Raw genomic sequence first — 19,371 nt, 5'->3', positions numbered from 1 at the left:
TTTTCTCACCTATCCTTTAGACTAAGTGATTGCCATTAAATTACGCGTTTAATTCTAAAAATATTGTAAACATAACCTTAGGGATTACACTTACAATACGTGATTCCATAATAATATACATTAGTTCAGTATTACATATTTATCGGATATTTTAGAAACAAATAATGGTTACTGTATTCAAAAGCGAACTTTTATACTCATTTTTAGCTGCAGTAATGACATCGTGCCTTTTTGCGCCGAGCGCTGTAATGGTGATCATATGACGAAAACGCCGCGTCGAACGTTTATGATAATCACTATTTTGAGGGTAATGCTGCGCGGATCGGCTTCCAGCAGATAACGAGCAGCGTAAAATGTTATAATATGATGGAAAATGTAAGAAATCAGGGGCTGTTTGAGTATGAAAACGATTTTCAAGGCATCCCTGAAGATAAGTGTTACGTTTTTTATTTTATTTGTTTTGATGACAACATGAGAAAAAGATATTTGTGCTTTGATTATATAAAGACAAAACTAATGTATTTACAGGAAGTATATAAATTTCGGTAACCAAGTAAACCTCATTTTGTGTCTCATTTTAGAAAGTGAAAATTCGTTTGAAGAGTGACAAAAAGTCCTAACATAACGTTTATTTTTCCGCGATAAAAGGAAAGGCAACAAAGAAAGTGTCAACGATAAACAGAATAAAACATCTTCAAAATGAAAATCACGTAAGACAAACAAAAAATATCACCCGCCATCAATATTTATTTACCATGGAGTCGTTATAACTGGACGCGCGATGAATACTGGTGAGATCAAGTAGGCCGCCCGTTGACATTAACTGAAATATATGAGGTGAGAAACGACCCTTAAATTGAGGCATTAGGTTAATGCCTATAGATATATGTTTCATAGATGGTGCGTAAGCAAAACATTAAAAATTCTTATTCTTTTAAGTTATTTTGCACGCACTTTTAAAGTACATTTTCTTTATCGAAAAAAGCAATCTTTAATGAATTTACCAATGAAAATCAGTTAGCCATTTTGCAGATTTCCTTGCGATTCATCCTTGTTTGCGAGCAATTTCAGCAATCTTGCTTATGTATGGATTTTTGCATATACCACCATTCTGTGCATAAACTCGTGAGTGGTAAAAATAGAATTCTAACTTAGGAATTTTCTGACATAGGTCTTAACCGTGCGACCATCTCCGCTTCTTATTCCCACTTATAAGCATACGGAATGTATAATTATTGTTCAATATATTATTGTTCAATATATTGAATGTAAACATTTATTTGCACGAGCGATATTTGCGTTAAATACTTATTCTAAGGCAAATGGAAAACACCGGCCGGGCGAGGGAAACAGCGGAAGTCTGTTGATAACGAAGATGAGTGGTGATTGGCGATAAACGATCCTGACAGCAAAACAAATACTTTTTGGCATAAAAGGAATATATTTTGAGGCAAAATAGAAGGCGGTGTACATAGGTATCTACTAACCGGCAGTATCGACTGAAATCTATCAGATATAAAATAAAAACAATAGTGTGTGCAAGCGAGTAAATAATTTTTGACATATCATGTTGGTTGGTAGTAGATACGCATATCCGTGCATAGCAAGGATTAAGTACTTAGTAACATTACTAAAACTTCTGAAATATTTCGGATTCGCATATTCTTAATTATGTGTTATTGAAAATTGGCCGTGGGGATTCGAGTTCTCAGTAAGAATTCTACCCGACTTCATGAAAAGCTGCGAAAACAACCCTCTTAAAATTTTGCTTTGAATTATTTCAAAGCTTGAAGTCCCCATTTAGAGTGAATTTGTGTTGGTGCCTCGCGAAATGAACAATTAATTCTCAACCTTAGCTGTTCTTCAATTTAATGTTTCCTTGCTCTAGAATTTTGAGAAACACAAGGTCTGAACAACAGTAAAGTTTAAGAGTGGGTCGCCCCAGTAAACTTTAACGTTAACTTTAATCTGCGCAGAAAAACGCAAAATCGACATCAAAGTTGACTAGTACAACATACCCTAAGTGTAAAAATGCAATATAATGTTAACTATAAAAATGTATTTCTATTATGTATTTTTTCCGAATGTACATATTTCATATATTATACATTGTAGTTTTAACCATAGTAAACCAAGTTTTATTTACCTTGTTAGTAAAAGCCATGGTCGATATCATAGGGATACGCAATATAAATACATTTCCATCTCTCATCTCCAGTATCCCGTGATCGGCCTCCATTATTATTCCGATCACGATCCCCGACGGTAACTGGTGCAAACCTGCGGCCTATAGGAACATACAGCCTATTCTGCTGATGTTATTCATTATTATATATTGTTCAGTTTTGATAATATATGTACTTTATTTAAGGCCTTTAGTATTTGCAACGTATACATTCCGTACGAGCCACAGTTTGAAACCTCGTACTCTTTTGTTATAGCTATTAATTGAACGAACTATTATTACACACATGGTACACATTCCATGCCTACATAATAGTATTTGCCAGCGGTAAGCGTTAATAGAGATGTTCATGGCGCCGTATTATGTATGTCTTACATATACGTTTATCCTAACTTAACCAATTCGGATTTATGAATAAGGAAGGACATATTTAAGTAAGTATATAACTAGTCTATAATAATTATATAGAGACCGGTTAACCGGAATAACCGATGAATGAACGACATGCCTCCTTATTTATAATATATGAATCATATAATAAATATGTGTAAAAGTTAGCTTGTTAGAATTACGATTTAATCAGGTAGTATCAAAAACTAGGTGTCTATAAGCTATTTTCATGTAATATCATTATTAACGAAATATACCTGCAATGCTCCGAACAAAAACATGAATGGACATACATAGAAGTCCAATTCCCAGTTCCTGACCTACATATACTTATTAAAATTCTAAACACGTCTGTATAGTTGTGGTAACTCGTACAAACCACCCTTGCGGTACGTCATTTTTATTAAGCAACCCTTACGAATAATGCGACCATATTCACACGAAAACGGGATATTTTCAATATAAAATTCATAGATATTATATATTGACTTTTTTTAAAATTCTGTTTATCAATTTATTCGTTTATTTTGCCAAGTCATTTTTGATACAGTAATATACTAAGGGATTATAAATTATTGTGTGAATAAATTGAACTTGAATTGGATTTTGAAATAAATGTTAACGTAACAATATTAAAAACTTTGGACTTCAAAATATGTTCAAAATATGTATATTATACGAAATAGGTATAGCCATTTATAACATATTTTGAAGTACATGCGTAAAGGGAAAATTAAAAACTTTACGAGTATCGTTTACACGTTTGGTTACCCTATATTGTGGCCCCCAGGCGAGGGCCAGATGTTCGGTCTACTTTTTCAGTAATAGATTTAGGAAGTGAAACATAGAGTATCACAGAAGGGATTCCAGTTTATTTTACATGCATAAGCAAATGTGGGTACGTTGAGAGGTACTAGTAAGGTTTTGGTAGTTTTCTACCAAAGCCCTACTAGTTACTAGCCTTACTTGGGGACCATGCGGAAATAAATAGCTTGCTAATTTGTGTAACTACCGGAAAGTGTCATAAAAGTAATATCAAAGTCGTACGTGTATTTTTGGCGCGCAAAAAAATGGCGCGCTCGCATTTCTGTGCGCACAGTAACAAAACGAATTTTTATTAATTAAATTGATAATGCATGCCGAATTCAAAATGTTTTATTATTGTACTGGGTACCTACATTCAAATATACTTAATTAATAAAATTATTTACGAAAAGAAACCAGACCGTGACGAGAATAAAGGGAGGCCGAAACAAATTAACTTGCTGACCTTTTTTATTATTTTAATTACTTTTATGTGTACTTCGTCGTTACGTGCCCGAAGTGCTAGGTAAAGATTTTAAACTGTCTAAAATGTGTTTGCTGTTCGCACCCCATTATACATTTTATACGTAAGTATAATCCTTAATTAATCTTCTCAATCCCTGAGCCATCGAAGTAAAAAATGTATCAAAGTATATCGTCACAGCCGTATTACATTACTTACAAGCAGAGTATTGTACTTCTGACAAGAATCGTGCTACAACAACTAACAAGATAGCAACATATCTATATCTAGCAGCAATTTCCGGCCTTCAGTCATGCAGTGCGAGGGATTTATTGTATTGTCGTTGTTGCCTTTGATGTAAAACCTTTGTGAAACTGAAAAAATTACATTTTGTGTAATGAGTCAACGCACAGCTTTTTTGTTAACAATTTTGTTTATTTACTTCACAACAAACATCGTTCTGGCCTCTCTTCTAGATGGAGAAAGAAGAAAAATAGGCTATGAAATACCATGCAAGCCCAATGAAAATTGGTGGGTTTTAACAACTGCAAATACCTATAGCGGAGATCGAACGATTTACTTTTTGAAGCAACGACCATGAAAATTGCTTAACCGCGACAAGTTATACCTACAAGCGTATACAGAACGAGCGACTGCGCCACCGACCTCCTGAACTAATTAGTTATTTCGATTATTTTTATTGTGTATTTACTTTAAGATTTCATAATAAAAATAAATGAAAGGTTTACTACAGTTTTTTCACAACTTTCAAACTGTATGACTTAATAAAACGTCATTTACCACACGAAGCGCGACCCTAAAGTTGCAAAGGCAACTACAACTAGTCGTTGTTCCGTAAAAGTACTAAATGCGCCGTCACCGTCGAGCGGACACCAAATTGACATAAAATTTAAGGCACTTGGCGAAAAGTTCCAAGTTCACTTGAACAACTCGTATCGAATCTCGGAGGATTCTAGAAGTTTGCCTCAGGTGTGTCATAACGTCCCTTTTGCTTTGGTGACCGAATCGCTTCCATATTGAAATTATACTCTATACTTGTTAGTTTGTTTCAATATGAGAATTTAACAAAAAGCATCCAAATTTTTATGGCGTCAACGACGAACTTTTGTTCGTTTTTCAACTCTTTATTACATAAAGAAAACACATGTAAAATGAGAGCTGTACAAAAAGGCAGACTTATCTGACAGATATTCAGAATTGTCGTAAGTTCTCCAATTTCTCGTTTCATTGCTACTAAAGTGCATCGGCACTACTCTGCGTTTGAAGCTGAAATACGGCTTAAAGATGTGCATGTGCATACACCGTCTAACTTTATACGAGTCATTACAGCTTGAAAGCAACAGGGTGGGTACTGCTCATGGCATATTAATATTGCAGTATACAAGTTAGATGAAGGTTTTGAACGCTTAAACTGTTGTGCCCGGAGGTTTTCTGAATAGCAAGTAATTGCTTGCGCGGAAGACAACTTTGAACTGTCACTTACATTGCCACGTCTACTAGTTCCGGGGACTGTATTCAGACTTGGTAAGTATGTGTAAATTACATTCAAACACTAGCTGGGTTTATATGCTCCTCTTGCATCGATTCCTGGAGAAAATATTCCGTTTCATACTTGCGTTTTCAAATTCACATTTCACTTACATGTCAAAGTGCTTTTTCTTTAGCGTAATGTAGTATTCCAATGCTGGGCAAAGGCTTGTGAGAGCTTTTGATTTCGTTGTAGATTCGGTTCCGTTCATACGATCCAAGGAGTAACTTAAAATCAAAGAAAAATACACAACTTCTTGTTAGTTTCTTCATGTAGCTAAAACTTAAAGAAAGATTAAGTATATCATGTTCTGAAATGTATTCTAGGACCTGACAAATTGTATAAAGCGCCCAGCGGGACTTTGTAACTCGCGCCTCGCAAAATTTGCTTAAACATAACTTTTACGAAGCATCTTAACTCCAAACTGTATGCTTTTAATAAATTTGCAACTTTATTACCATTAAAATGAGCTCTCTGTTTTATATACGCATAAAGGATTAAACTAGGTTATCCTGAACGACATTTTCAACTTTGTGAGTAAATATCATAATATAAGGTTACATTATAATATCATTTTCACAGATGCTACTACTTACCTAATTTATATTAGGCATTTACTTTTTTCATAAGCCTATTGATGTGTCTATCTGTACTTACTGTATCTGATCATCATACAGAAAATATTTCAAGTCATCAGAAAATCTTCTACTTACTTTACTCCTTCTGTAGAATTTATAAGTAGATAATGCAAAAATTCACTTTTCTCCTTACAATTATTTTTCTGTTGTAATTTTTAGTTTATGCAACGAGAGACTACTTGTATTTTGTTTTGTTAAACAAAACTTTTGAGTGAACTAGAAAGGTAAGGTTGTTTTCAATAGCGATTAAAGTTTCTGTCTGCGCAGACCACAAACCCACTAATGAACCAGGAAACTTCAATGAACTTGCAAAACGCTTGGCTGGCATCTATTATGACTAAAATCCTGCTCCCAGAACTGTGCTATCCTAAGAATTTCACGATGAAATTGAAAAAAATGTGATACACAATATGTTAATCACAAAGTAGGTAAGAGTTACATGAGATAAACTCAACAGCGACATAAATTGATCCAAAACTAATAAAAAGCGAAAGAATTGTAAAGAACGAATAATTCTAATACCATCCATCCCATCAAGTAGGTAGGTATATACTTTACAGTGATCGGTTAGACTGATAGATTGCTTATACCTAAATTCCTAAATAGCACATAGAATATTCGTACTCTGATATTCGCAAAAAACTGAAGTGAATGCGCAGCAAGCAGCACAAATAATAATCAAAATTTTGAAATGTGTATAATAAACTTTGGACAAACAGCTCTGCAGAGCAGAAGTTCCAACACAAAGCTAGCTATAATAAAATGTAATTACAACTATTTAGAAGTATTACCTCAGCCAGTCTCATGGCGAGGAGTTACGTCCCGAAGGTACAAACAAACTGCAAATTCAGTTCAGTGAGTTGTTCTCCAACAGTTTCATACGACCATGCATACGACTAGTTTGTCTACATGGCACGTAGAAACAAACAAACATACTACATACACGATTAAATACAAAAAGTCTATGAAATAGGTACAGCGTTATATGATCTTGTAATCATTTTGATTAGAAAAGTTTATTTGTACAGTGCTTTTCTTGTTTTACCGTAAATACGACGATCAAACAATTTATTTATTATTATTGTTGGATAGATAGACCAATCTAGTTCCCCACTGCTGAACAAAGGCCTCCCTCCCTTATATCAATATGGTCCGGTATTGTATTAAAGTTTGTAGTATTGATTGTAGCATTGATTGCGGGACCTACCCAAATATCTTGCCAAAAATGTAACTGATACTTAAATAAATCCAGAAAGATGCATTATACATGCTGAATATAGGTAGATATAGATCTGTGATGTCCCGCGTACAATCTCTGCTAACTTCGCGTCTATAAAGTTTGCTCGACAACAGTTACTAAATTTCACGCCTCATGAAGTGCGCTATCGTTGCATTGTGTATCAATCTGAAGGTACAAACTAGACATTTCAAGTCATCTAGTACCTCACAGTTGGCAAAGATATCGAGATATTTAGATTCATACAAAACATATCACTCCCTCGACGCAAACTACTTTTATTGGGAGGTAAATAAAATAAATAAATATATTAGGACAAATCACACAGAATGAGCTAGCCCCAAAGTAAGTTCGAAACTTGTGTTATGGGATACTAACTCAACGATACTATATTTTATAACAAATACATAGGTATAAAGATAAACATCCAAGACCCGGATCAATCAGAAAAAGATCATTTTCCATCAAGACCCGACCGGGGATCGAACCCAGGACCTCTCGGTTCAGTGGCAAGAACTTAACCTCTGCGCCACCGAGGTCGTCAAGATAGATTATATTACAATGATGTTCGATACAGAAGGTATAGAAGAGACTTTTTTTTGTATGTTTTTAATTATTTATATCTACTAAATTCCTAATATAAAATACATTTTTTACTAATGCGACAAGTACATTGTTGTTTCGCAGATTCTTAGAATTTTTCCACATGACAGTTAATGCTTAGTTTTATGTTAATTAGAGTATGTAATATAAACTTTAATTAGTTTTTTACAAAATAACAGAATAATGAAAATGTCAAAGCATCAAAATTGTGTAGCTCTAATTTTAATTGAATCATCAATTTTCGTAGACAACTTCACAAACAAGGCTGGGAAGCTATTAAAAGTTAGACTTGTATTTATTAAATTTCAACTAAGTCAGAGTTAATGTTATAATGTTGTGCACTTGAAGGCTGTTTTCATTTATGTTTTTCATAATGTACTTATAAAGTGACATGAAAAATCCAAGTATTTTTTATGTTACATTGAATTTAGAAGATAGAAAGCCTTGTGACCAGAAGTAAATCAGATATGATAGGTTTATATAGGATCCACTGACATAATTGTGTGTAGCCTGAAATTATTATCTACATTATCTGCAATAACGAATTCTAAAACTACATCCGAATCTGATCAATAAATTATGATGTGACAGTTTAATTTCATCGGTGAAAGTGAACATTCACATAATCTATTTGTTACTCTAGTAACTTCCAAATACCTTAACGTAAATCTACAAAAACAAAGAAAACTCGTTGAATCTGAAGACAAACATTAAAGCGAAACAAAGTCCGTTTATAAACTCGGTGATTCCGAAGTGTAATGAAGTAAATGTCAGCAAAATGCAGCACTCACCCAAGATGCTGAACAGCAAGTACGAGCTCAGACGCATCTTGCACTCGCCTGAAAATAAAAATAAATTGTTAATGCATTTTCTAATGTTCTAGAAACTACATTTTAAATTAACGCAACCGCTGTTCACTGTTCCTAGCTCAGAGTTAAGTAATTTATTCGAATAATGAATTATTGTGTAATTATGTGAATTATTCTAATAACGGTTTATTTGCAACGATATTTAGTTACGAATTAATTTTTCGTAGGTAATTTATTCGCGAATAAATTGACCACGAATAAAAAAAGCGAATAGCGTGACGTCATCATTTCTAATAATCGTTAATAAATAAACGTAATATAAACAATTCTAATAACGCCCATCTTTGACCTAGCGTACAAGTAACTATGTAAGAAATACTTTGGCCTTTAAAAACCTTAGGACAAAGTTAAAATTTCCCACTTGAAATATGATTACAGACAAACATCGAGACCTACTAGTATTTTACAAACATTGTCTTTTAAGCCTAAAAGCGCCCCTATCAAGCCAGCTGCTGTCAAGTCGACTAATGCGAGATCAATATTCGCAGCATTCATTATCATTAATGTTAATTTGAAGAGTTCGCCAAGAACGCCTGGCTCCCTAGATGTTTCTATGGAAATGAGGGTCGCACAATGGAATTCAAATAAAAAACACCTTTGCTAAAATTTTAATACTTATTGTGATTAATATTTAAAAAAAAAACAACCCACATTATGTGAATTTTATGTAGGTAGTAAGTTTAGCCTGAGCTACCATCTTAATACTATTTAGAATTTGCTACATATGCCATTATATTATTTGCTATGGAGATAATATTTGCACTTTTTGTTAATACTTATCATATTTTTTGTACCTACTACAAGGGAATGCTGAAAAGAACTAATTGGTATGATATACCAAGGCTTAGAGAAAGGATAAAATATTTAATTGTGTTTACTTATCCAAATTTACGTATTCTCACAAACCATTTTGAGATATTCCAGAATGTACCTAAGTATATTTTTCAGCCTCAGCCAAGCACAAGACTGTAACTAGAATCTTCATTTTTATAGTCGGGTGTAAAAATGATGACATAATTCTACACATCATTCATAAATCTTGGGAACTAGTGAACAAAGAATGGTCATACTTTGCCAAATTCTTCATAATCTGGAAGTTCGCAAATCTGTGTAGTGAGAGATCGCTTTATGGGCAGGCGGTTGTGAGTCACGTCGCAGGTGCGCCTTAAAGAGCCCACTTTTATAGCTTTTCGAGGTAAGCTACTCCTTGAAAAGATGTTATGCGCATGAAATACAGAGTTTACGTTTTAGAAATACGAGTAGAAAAAAATTGCCAAAGAAGTATGGAACAACAACTATGGAAGAACAATATTGAATACATATTCAGGCATTTTCTTATCGAGTTACAAATTTAGGTAACTATATCTATCAACCTAAATATGTGTGATGATATTTTGTCTATATAATGATCAAATATTGCGTATTCAATTTTTATTTAAACTTTATTGTACAAAATAAAGATAGTAAAAGTTAAAAAAATAGTATAATAAATAACTATAATTCATACTGGCATACATTATCGTACACTAAACTTAGTCATTATATTCGCATAGGCTTCGGAATCCTGAAATAATCAGTATATCTGAAAGATGCCAAAGATTTTGCTTAGAAGTTGAAAAGAAAAATAATGAAAGCGCTTTATGGCGGTGGAGCAAGCGGTAAATATAAGAGAACGGTACAATAACAATGAGACGCACTAAAACTTGAAGTATAATATTTACATATAGGCTTAAGTGTCATCGATAGCGTTAGATAAACCCAGCGTGATGTTACAATTTACACAATACTGTGGTTTGAATCGGGATTGTGATTCGAGACGTAAACTTGGATCGTATTCTCGATACTAGACAATGTAGCGTCTAAATCTAAACCTTGTTTGGATCTGTTTGCGTTGCGTGTTGTTACGCAGAATGTATTTTGTTAACAAGATTAAATTTTATACCGTATAACTTTCTTATCTTTAATTCAGTAAATTAAAATACAGAACTGATTTTAAATCATAGTTTGCGTAAGATACGTAGCGTTAAAAATTAAACTATTATAATGATATAATATTGTTTCTGAAAACCCTATCAATACCACGATTTATTAAAATGTCTTAAACGTGACTTAAATTTAATTAAGGTAAGTCTGCTTCAAATCAAATTGGTCATCTAAAAGTTGTACGATAACTACGAAATCCGTTGCGGCTCAGTGTTAGCACCAGTGGCGTAAATGCTGGAACACGCGATACCATTTTTCAAGGCGCTATGTTTAGGCCATTGGAAAGGTCCAAGAGCCTTCTAAACATGGCGCCAACCTAAATTTTTTGACGTCCCCTTGACGTTTGACATAACTATATTTTATAGCATAGTAGGGGTAACTGTAAAAAATAATTAAGATAGATCAAAGCAGATATATATACAATAACATTTAGACGTAATACTATATAGCTTTGGTTATCTAATCATGGTAAACCTTAAACAGATTAGTTGTGGTCGGGGCCCCAGATTTGTTGCATCAGGGCTACAGTTATAGCTACACTACTGAGAGCCTACCGCCGAGTGTTGAATTAATAGCGTTTCATTTCTCACTTCAGGGGCACGTGGCGACGAGGATGTACAACGATGTATAACGAACAGAACAGATTCTGCCTCCTTTGTATTCATAGTCATAGCCCGTTGTAAATGATGTTTCGATATAAATTGTTTCTAGAGAATAAGAGGATGGTAATGGAATACAGGGGAAGAATAAATAAATCAAATTTGTTTTCACCTAATCAAATGTAAAGTTCTATTGGAATCAGCTTTCAAAAGTTATAATTTGTAAAAAAACTGAAACTAGAGGTACCCTATATCATATTTTGCAATATTCCAAAAATAAGCGAAATAAAAGAAAAAGAAAAAAATTGAACAACATGAAAGTTAACAATAGGTGCACTTAATGCTATAGGGCAATCTCTGCTAGTCAAACCTTTTATTGGATATTGTTTTTAATTTCAGAGCCAAAAATTATCATAACCTTATTCAGTCATAAAGCGTTATTGTTGGCGCCCAGGACCATATGAACCATTTCATCGATTTGCACCTTCTACTGGAACCCAAAAATATCCTGACCACAATACGGTAATAGACTGTAATACGCGTGAACTTTCTTCACTGAAATATTTTTCCAATAAGCACAGAAAATAATTTTAGCAAGATGAATGGTGACAGATTGGACTAATCTCGCCTCGGCAGGAAAGTAATTCGCAGAAAAACTACGATCCAAACGAAAACCGAAACAAATTATGAATATGGGACGGAAAAGCATCGGAAAATCCAGATATATTTTTTAACGATAAATTATTATAATGTTTCTGACTACAATTTTCACGTTAGTAATGGCAAAAAGAATGGCCTCATTAGTGGATAAAACAGACTGAGATAACGATGATATGATAAACTAATTTAATTTTCTAAAAAAATATATGCAAGTGTGACACCATGGTCATTGACAAGCAATTTAAAGGCCAATGATAACTTAAGCAATTACTGTTGCTTGCTGACCAGCGAAATTACTTATTTGTCTGCTGTTTCGACTCGAAGGGAAGAATTCAATTCAATTCAATTCAATTTATTCATAAAAACAATTTACATTGCATTCGAATATTGTAACTTAAAACTAGTAATTATAATTTAGTATAATAAAATCAATTTAACACTTAAATGCCAACAAATAGAATTACAAAATACAATTTATAATAACAATTTCTTTTTTTTTTTTTTTTTTTCAAAGTCGTACGTGTATTTTTGGCGCGCAAAAAAATGGCGCGCTCGCATTTCTGTGCGCACAGTAACAAAACGAATTTTTATTAATTAAATTGATAATGCATGCCGAATTCAAAATGTTTTATTATTGTACTGGGTACCTACATTCAAATATACTTAATTAATAAAATTATTTACGAAAAGAAACCAGACCGTGACGAGAATAAAGGGAGGCCGAAACAAATTAACTTGCTGACCTTTTTTATTATTTTAATTACTTTTATGTGTACTTCGTCGTTACGTGCCCGAAGTGCTAGGTAAAGATTTTAAACTGTCTAAAATGTGTTTGCTGTTCGCACCCCATTATACATTTTATACGTAAGTATAATCCTTAATTAATCTTCTCAATCCCTGAGCCATCGAAGTAAAAAATGTATCAAAGTATATCGTCACAGCCGTATTACATTACTTACAAGCAGAGTATTGTACTTCTGACAAGAATCGTGCTACAACAACTAACAAGATAGCAACATATCTATATCTAGCAGCAATTTCCGGCCTTCAGTCATGCAGTGCGAGGGATTTATTGTATTGTCGTTGTTGCCTTTGATGTAAAACCTTTGTGAAACTGAAAAAATTACATTTTGTGTAATGAGTCAACGCACAGCTTTTTTGTTAACAATTTTGTTTATTTACTTCACAACAAACATCGTTCTGGCCTCTCTTCTAGATGGAGAAAGAAGAAAAATAGGCTATGAAATACCATGCAAGCCCAATGAAAATTGGTGGGTTTTAACAACTGCAAATACCTATAGCGGAGATCGAACGATTTACTTTTTGAAGCAACGACCATGAAAATTGCTTAACCGCGACAAGTTATACCTACAAGCGTATACAGAACGAGCGACTGCGCCACCGACCTCCTGAACTAATTAGTTATTTCGATTATTTTTATTGTGTATTTACTTTAAGATTTCATAATAAAAATAAATGAAAGGTTTACTACAGTTTTTTCACAACTTTCAAACTGTATGACTTAATAAAACGTCATTTACCACACGAAGCGCGACCCTAAAGTTGCAAAGGCAACTACAACTAGTCGTTGTTCCGTAAAAGTACTAAATGCGCCGTCACCGTCGAGCGGACACCAAATTGACATAAAATTTAAGGCACTTGGCGAAAAGTTCCAAGTTCACTTGAACAACTCGTATCGAATCTCGGAGGATTCTAGAAGTTTGCCTCAGGTGTGTCATAACGTCCCTTTTGCTTTGGTGACCGAATCGCTTCCATATTGAAATTATACTCTATACTTGTTAGTTTGTTTCAATATGAGAATTTAACAAAAAGCATCCAAATTTTTATGGCGTCAACGACGAACTTTTGTTCGTTTTTCAACTCTTTATTACATAAAGAAAACACATGTAAAATGAGAGCTGTACAAAAAGGCAGACTTATCTGACAGATATTCAGAATTGTCGTAAGTTCTCCAATTTCTCGTTTCATTGCTACTAAAGTGCATCGGCACTACTCTGCGTTTGAAGCTGAAATACGGCTTAAAGATGTGCATGTGCATACACCGTCTAACTTTATACGAGTCATTACAGCTTGAAAGCAACAGGGTGGGTACTGCTCATGGCATATTAATATTGCAGTATACAAGTTAGATGAAGGTTTTGAACGCTTAAACTGTTGTGCCCGGAGGTTTTCTGAATAGCAAGTAATTGCTTGCGCGGAAGACAACTTTGAACTGTCACTTACATTGCCACGTCTACTAGTTCCGGGGACTGTATTCAGACTTGGTAAGTATGTGTAAATTACATTCAAACACTAGCTGGGTTTATATGCTCCTCTTGCATCGATTCCTGGAGAAAATATTCCGTTTCATACTTGCGTTTTCAAATTCACATTTCACTTACATGTCAAAGTGCTTTTTCTTTAGCGTAATGTAGTATTCCAATGCTGGGCAAAGGCTTGTGAGAGCTTTTGATTTCGTTGTAGATTCGGTTCCGTTCATACGATCCAAGGAGTAACTTAAAATCAAAGAAAAATACACAACTTCTTGTTAGTTTCTTCATGTAGCTAAAACTTAAAGAAAGATTAAGTATATCATGTTCTGAAATGTATTCTAGGACCTGACAAATTGTATAAAGCGCCCAGCGGGACTTTGTAACTCGCGCCTCGCAAAATTTGCTTAAACATAACTTTTACGAAGCATCTTAACTCCAAACTGTATGCTTTTAATAAATTTGCAACTTTATTACCATTAAAATGAGCTCTCTGTTTTATATACGCATAAAGGATTAAACTAGGTTATCCTGAACGACATTTTCAACTTTGTGAGTAAATATCATAATATAAGGTTACATTATAATATCATTTTCACAGATGCTACTACTTACCTAATTTATATTAGGCATTTACTTTTTTCATAAGCCTATTGATGTGTCTATCTGTACTTACTGTATCTGATCATCATACAGAAAATATTTCAAGTCATCAGAAAATCTTCTACTTACTTTACTCCTTCTGTAGAATTTATAAGTAGATAATGCAAAAATTCACTTTTCTCCTTACAATTATTTTTCTGTTGTAATTTTTAGTTTATGCAACGAGAGACTACTTGTATTTTGTTTTGTTAAACAAAACTTTTGAGTGAACTAGAAAGGTAAGGTTGTTTTCAATAGCGATTAAAGTTTCTGTCTGCGCAGACCACAAACCCACTAATGAACCAGGAAACTTCAATGAACTTGCAAAACGCTTGGCTGGCATCTATTATGACTAAAATCCTGCTCCCAGAACTGTGCTATCCTAAGAATTTCACGATGAAATTGAAAAAAATGTGATACACAATATGTTAATCACAAAGTAGGTAAGAGTTACATGAGATAAACTCAACAGCGACATAAATTGATCCAAAACTAATAAAAAGCGAAAGAATTGTAAAGAACGAATAATTCTAATACCATCCATCCCATCAAGTAGGTAGGTATATACTTTACAGTGATCGGTTAGACTGATAGATTGCTTATACCTAAATTCCTAAATAGCACATAGAATATTCGTACTCTGATATTCGCAAAAAACTGAAGTGAATGCGCAGCAAGCAGCACAAATAATAATCAAAATTTTGAAATGTGTATAATAAACTTTGGACAAACAGCTCTGCAGAGCAGAAGTTCCAACACAAAGCTAGCTATAATAAAATGTAATTACAACTATTTAGAAGTATTACCTCAGCCAGTCTCATGGCGAGGAGTTACGTCCCGAAGGTACAAACAAACTGCAAATTCAGTTCAGTGAGTTGTTCTCCAACAGTTTCATACGACCATGCATACGACTAGTTTGTCTACATGGCACGTAGAAACAAACAAACATACTACATACACGATTAAATACAAAAAGTCTATGAAATAGGTACAGCGTTATATGATCTTGTAATCATTTTGATTAGAAAAGTTTATTTGTACAGTGCTTTTCTTGTTTTACCGTAAATACGACGATCAAACAATTTATTTATTATTATTGTTGGATAGATAGACCAATCTAGTTCCCCACTGCTGAACAAAGGCCTCCCTCCCTTATATCAATATGGTCCGGTATTGTATTAAAGTTTGTAGTATTGATTGTAGCATTGATTGCGGGACCTACCCAAATATCTTGCCAAAAATGTAACTGATACTTAAATAAATCCAGAAAGATGCATTATACATGCTGAATATAGGTAGATATAGATCTGTGATGTCCCGCGTACAATCTCTGCTAACTTCGCGTCTATAAAGTTTGCTCGACAACAGTTACTAAATTTCACGCCTCATGAAGTGCGCTATCGTTGCATTGTGTATCAATCTGAAGGTACAAACTAGACATTTCAAGTCATCTAGTACCTCACAGTTGGCAAAGATATCGAGATATTTAGATTCATACAAAACATATCACTCCCTCGACGCAAACTACTTTTATTGGGAGGTAAATAAAATAAATAAATATATTAGGACAAATCACACAGAATGAGCTAGCCCCAAAGTAAGTTCGAAACTTGTGTTATGGGATACTAACTCAACGATACTATATTTTATAACAAATACATAGGTATAAAGATAAACATCCAAGACCCGGATCAATCAGAAAAAGATCATTTTCCATCAAGACCCGACCGGGGATCGAACCCAGGACCTCTCGGTTCAGTGGCAAGAACTTAACCTCTGCGCCACCGAGGTCGTCAAGATAGATTATATTACAATGATGTTCGATACAGAAGGTATAGAAGAGACTTTTTTTTGTATGTTTTTAATTATTTATATCTACTAAATTCCTAATATAAAATACATTTTTTACTAATGCGACAAGTACATTGTTGTTTCGCAGATTCTTAGAATTTTTCCACATGACAGTTAATGCTTAGTTTTATGTTAATTAGAGTATGTAATATAAACTTTAATTAGTTTTTTACAAAATAACAGAATAATGAAAATGTCAAAGCATCAAAATTGTGTAGCTCTAATTTTAATTGAATCATCAATTTTCGTAGACAACTTCACAAACAAGGCTGGGAAGCTATTAAAAGTTAGACTTGTATTTATTAAATTTCAACTAAGTCAGAGTTAATGTTATAATGTTGTGCACTTGAAGGCTGTTTTCATTTATGTTTTTCATAATGTACTTATAAAGTGACATGAAAAATCCAAGTATTTTTTATGTTACATTGAATTTAGAAGATAGAAAGCCTTGTGACCAGAAGTAAATCAGATATGATAGGTTTATATAGGATCCACTGACATAATTGTGTGTAGCCTGAAATTATTATCTACATTATCTGCAATAACGAATTCTAAAACTACATCCGAATCTGATCAATAAATTATGATGTGACAGTTTAATTTCATCGGTGAAAGTGAACATTCACATAATCTATTTGTTACTCTAGTAACTTCCAAATACCTTAACGTAAATCTACAAAAACAAAGAAAACTCGTTGAATCTGAAGACAAACATTAAAGCGAAACAAAGTCCGTTTATAAACTCGGTGATTCCGAAGTGTAATGAAGTAAATGTCAGCAAAATGCAGCACTCACCCAAGATGCTGAACAGCAAGTACGAGCTCAGACGCATCTTGCACTCGCCTGAAAATAAAAATAAATTGTTAATGCATTTTCTAATGTTCTAGAAACTACATTTTAAATTAACGCAACCGCTGTTCACTGTTCCTAGCTCAGAGTTAAGTAATTTATTCGAATAATGAATTATTGTGTAATTATGTGAATTATTCTAATAACGGTTTATTTGCAACGATATTTAGTTACGAATTAATTTTTCGTAGGTAATTTATTCGCGAATAAATTGACCACGAATAAAAAAAGCGAATAGCGTGACGTCATCATTTCTAATAATCGTTAATAAATAAACGTAATATAAACAATTCTAATAACGCCCATCTTTGACCTAGCGTACAAGTAACTATGTAAGAAATACTTTGGCCTTTAAAAACCTTAGGACAAAGTTAAAATTTCCCACTTGAAATATGATTACAGACAAACATCGAGACCTACTAGTATTTTACAAACATTGTCTTTTAAGCCTAAAAGCGCCCCTATCAAGCCAGCTGCTGTCAAGTCGACTAATGCGAGATCAATATTCGCAGCATTCATTATCATTAATGTTAATTTGAAGAGTTCGCCAAGAACGCCTGGCTCCCTAGATGTTTCTATGGAAATGAGGGTCGCACAATGGAATTCAAATAAAAAACACCTTTGCTAAAATTTTAATACTTATTGTGATTAATATTTAAAAAAAAAACAACCCACATTATGTGAATTTTATGTAGGTAGTAAGTTTAGCCTGAGCTACCATCTTAATACTATTTAGAATTTGCTACATATGCCATTATATTATTTGCTATGGAGATAATATTTGCACTTTTTGTTAATACTTATCATATTTTTTGTACCTACTACAAGGGAATGCTGAAAAGAACTAATTGGTATGATATACCAAGGCTTAGAGAAAGGATAAAATATTTAATTGTGTTTACTTATCCAAATTTACGTATTCTCACAAACCATTTTGAGATATTCCAGAATGTACCTAAGTATATTTTTCAGCCTCAGCCAAGCACAAGACTGTAACTAGAATCTTCATTTTTATAGTCGGGTGTAAAAATGATGACATAATTCTACACATCATTCATAAATCTTGGGAACTAGTGAACAAAGAATGGTCATACTTTGCCAAATTCTTCATAATCTGGAAGTTCGCAAATCTGTGTAGTGAGAGATCGCTTTATGGGCAGGCGGTTGTGAGTCACGTCGCAGGTGCGCCTTAAAGAGCCCACTTTTATAGCTTTTCGAGGTAAGCTACTCCTTGAAAAGATGTTATGCGCATGAAATACAGAGTTTACGTTTTAGAAATACGAGTAGAAAAAAATTGCCAAAGAAGTATGGAACAACAACTATGGAAGAACAATATTGAATACATATTCAGGCATTTTCTTATCGAGTTACAAATTTAGGTAACTATATCTATCAACCTAAATATGTGTGATGATATTTTGTCTATATAATGATCAAATATTGCGTATTCAATTTTTATTTAAACTTTATTGTACAAAATAAAGATAGTAAAAGTTAAAAAAATAGTATAATAAATAACTATAATTCATACTGGCATACATTATCGTACACTAAACTTAGTCATTATATTCGCATAGGCTTCGGAATCCTGAAATAATCAGTATATCTGAAAGATGCCAAAGATTTTGCTTAGAAGTTGAAAAGAAAAATAATGAAAGCGCTTTATGGCGGTGGAGCAAGCGGTAAATATAAGAGAACGGTACAATAACAATGAGACGCACTAAAACTTGAAGTATAATATTTACATATAGGCTTAAGTGTCATCGATAGCGTTAGATA

General features: G+C 33.5%; 1 protein-coding gene across 6 annotated transcripts in view; it reads right to left on the bottom strand.

Moving 5' to 3' along the window:
- Dscam4 (Down syndrome cell adhesion molecule 4) overlaps nt 1-19,371 on the bottom strand; it is a 149,656-nt gene that overhangs the window by 93,767 nt on the left and 36,518 nt on the right. For 4 of the 6 annotated variants that reach the window (XM_053758909.1, XM_064436528.1, XM_064436527.1 and 1 more), the window contains exon 2: nt 17,539-17,586. In XM_053758909.1, coding sequence (XP_053614884.1) covers nt 17,539-17,586 — 48 coding nt within the window. Of the gene's footprint in view, nt 1-8,660; nt 8,709-17,538; nt 17,587-19,371 lie in introns of all 6 variants that reach the window. The other 2 variants (XM_053758908.1, XM_053758911.1) reach the window with 1 other exon arrangement.

This window comes from Plodia interpunctella, chromosome 18 (assembly GCF_027563975.2).
Source record: "Plodia interpunctella isolate USDA-ARS_2022_Savannah chromosome 18, ilPloInte3.2, whole genome shotgun sequence".
Classification (NCBI taxonomy): Eukaryota; Metazoa; Arthropoda; class Insecta; order Lepidoptera; family Pyralidae; genus Plodia; species Plodia interpunctella.
The sequence above is the reverse complement of the archived record's forward strand: the minus strand, read 5'-3'. Positions and strand labels throughout refer to the sequence as shown.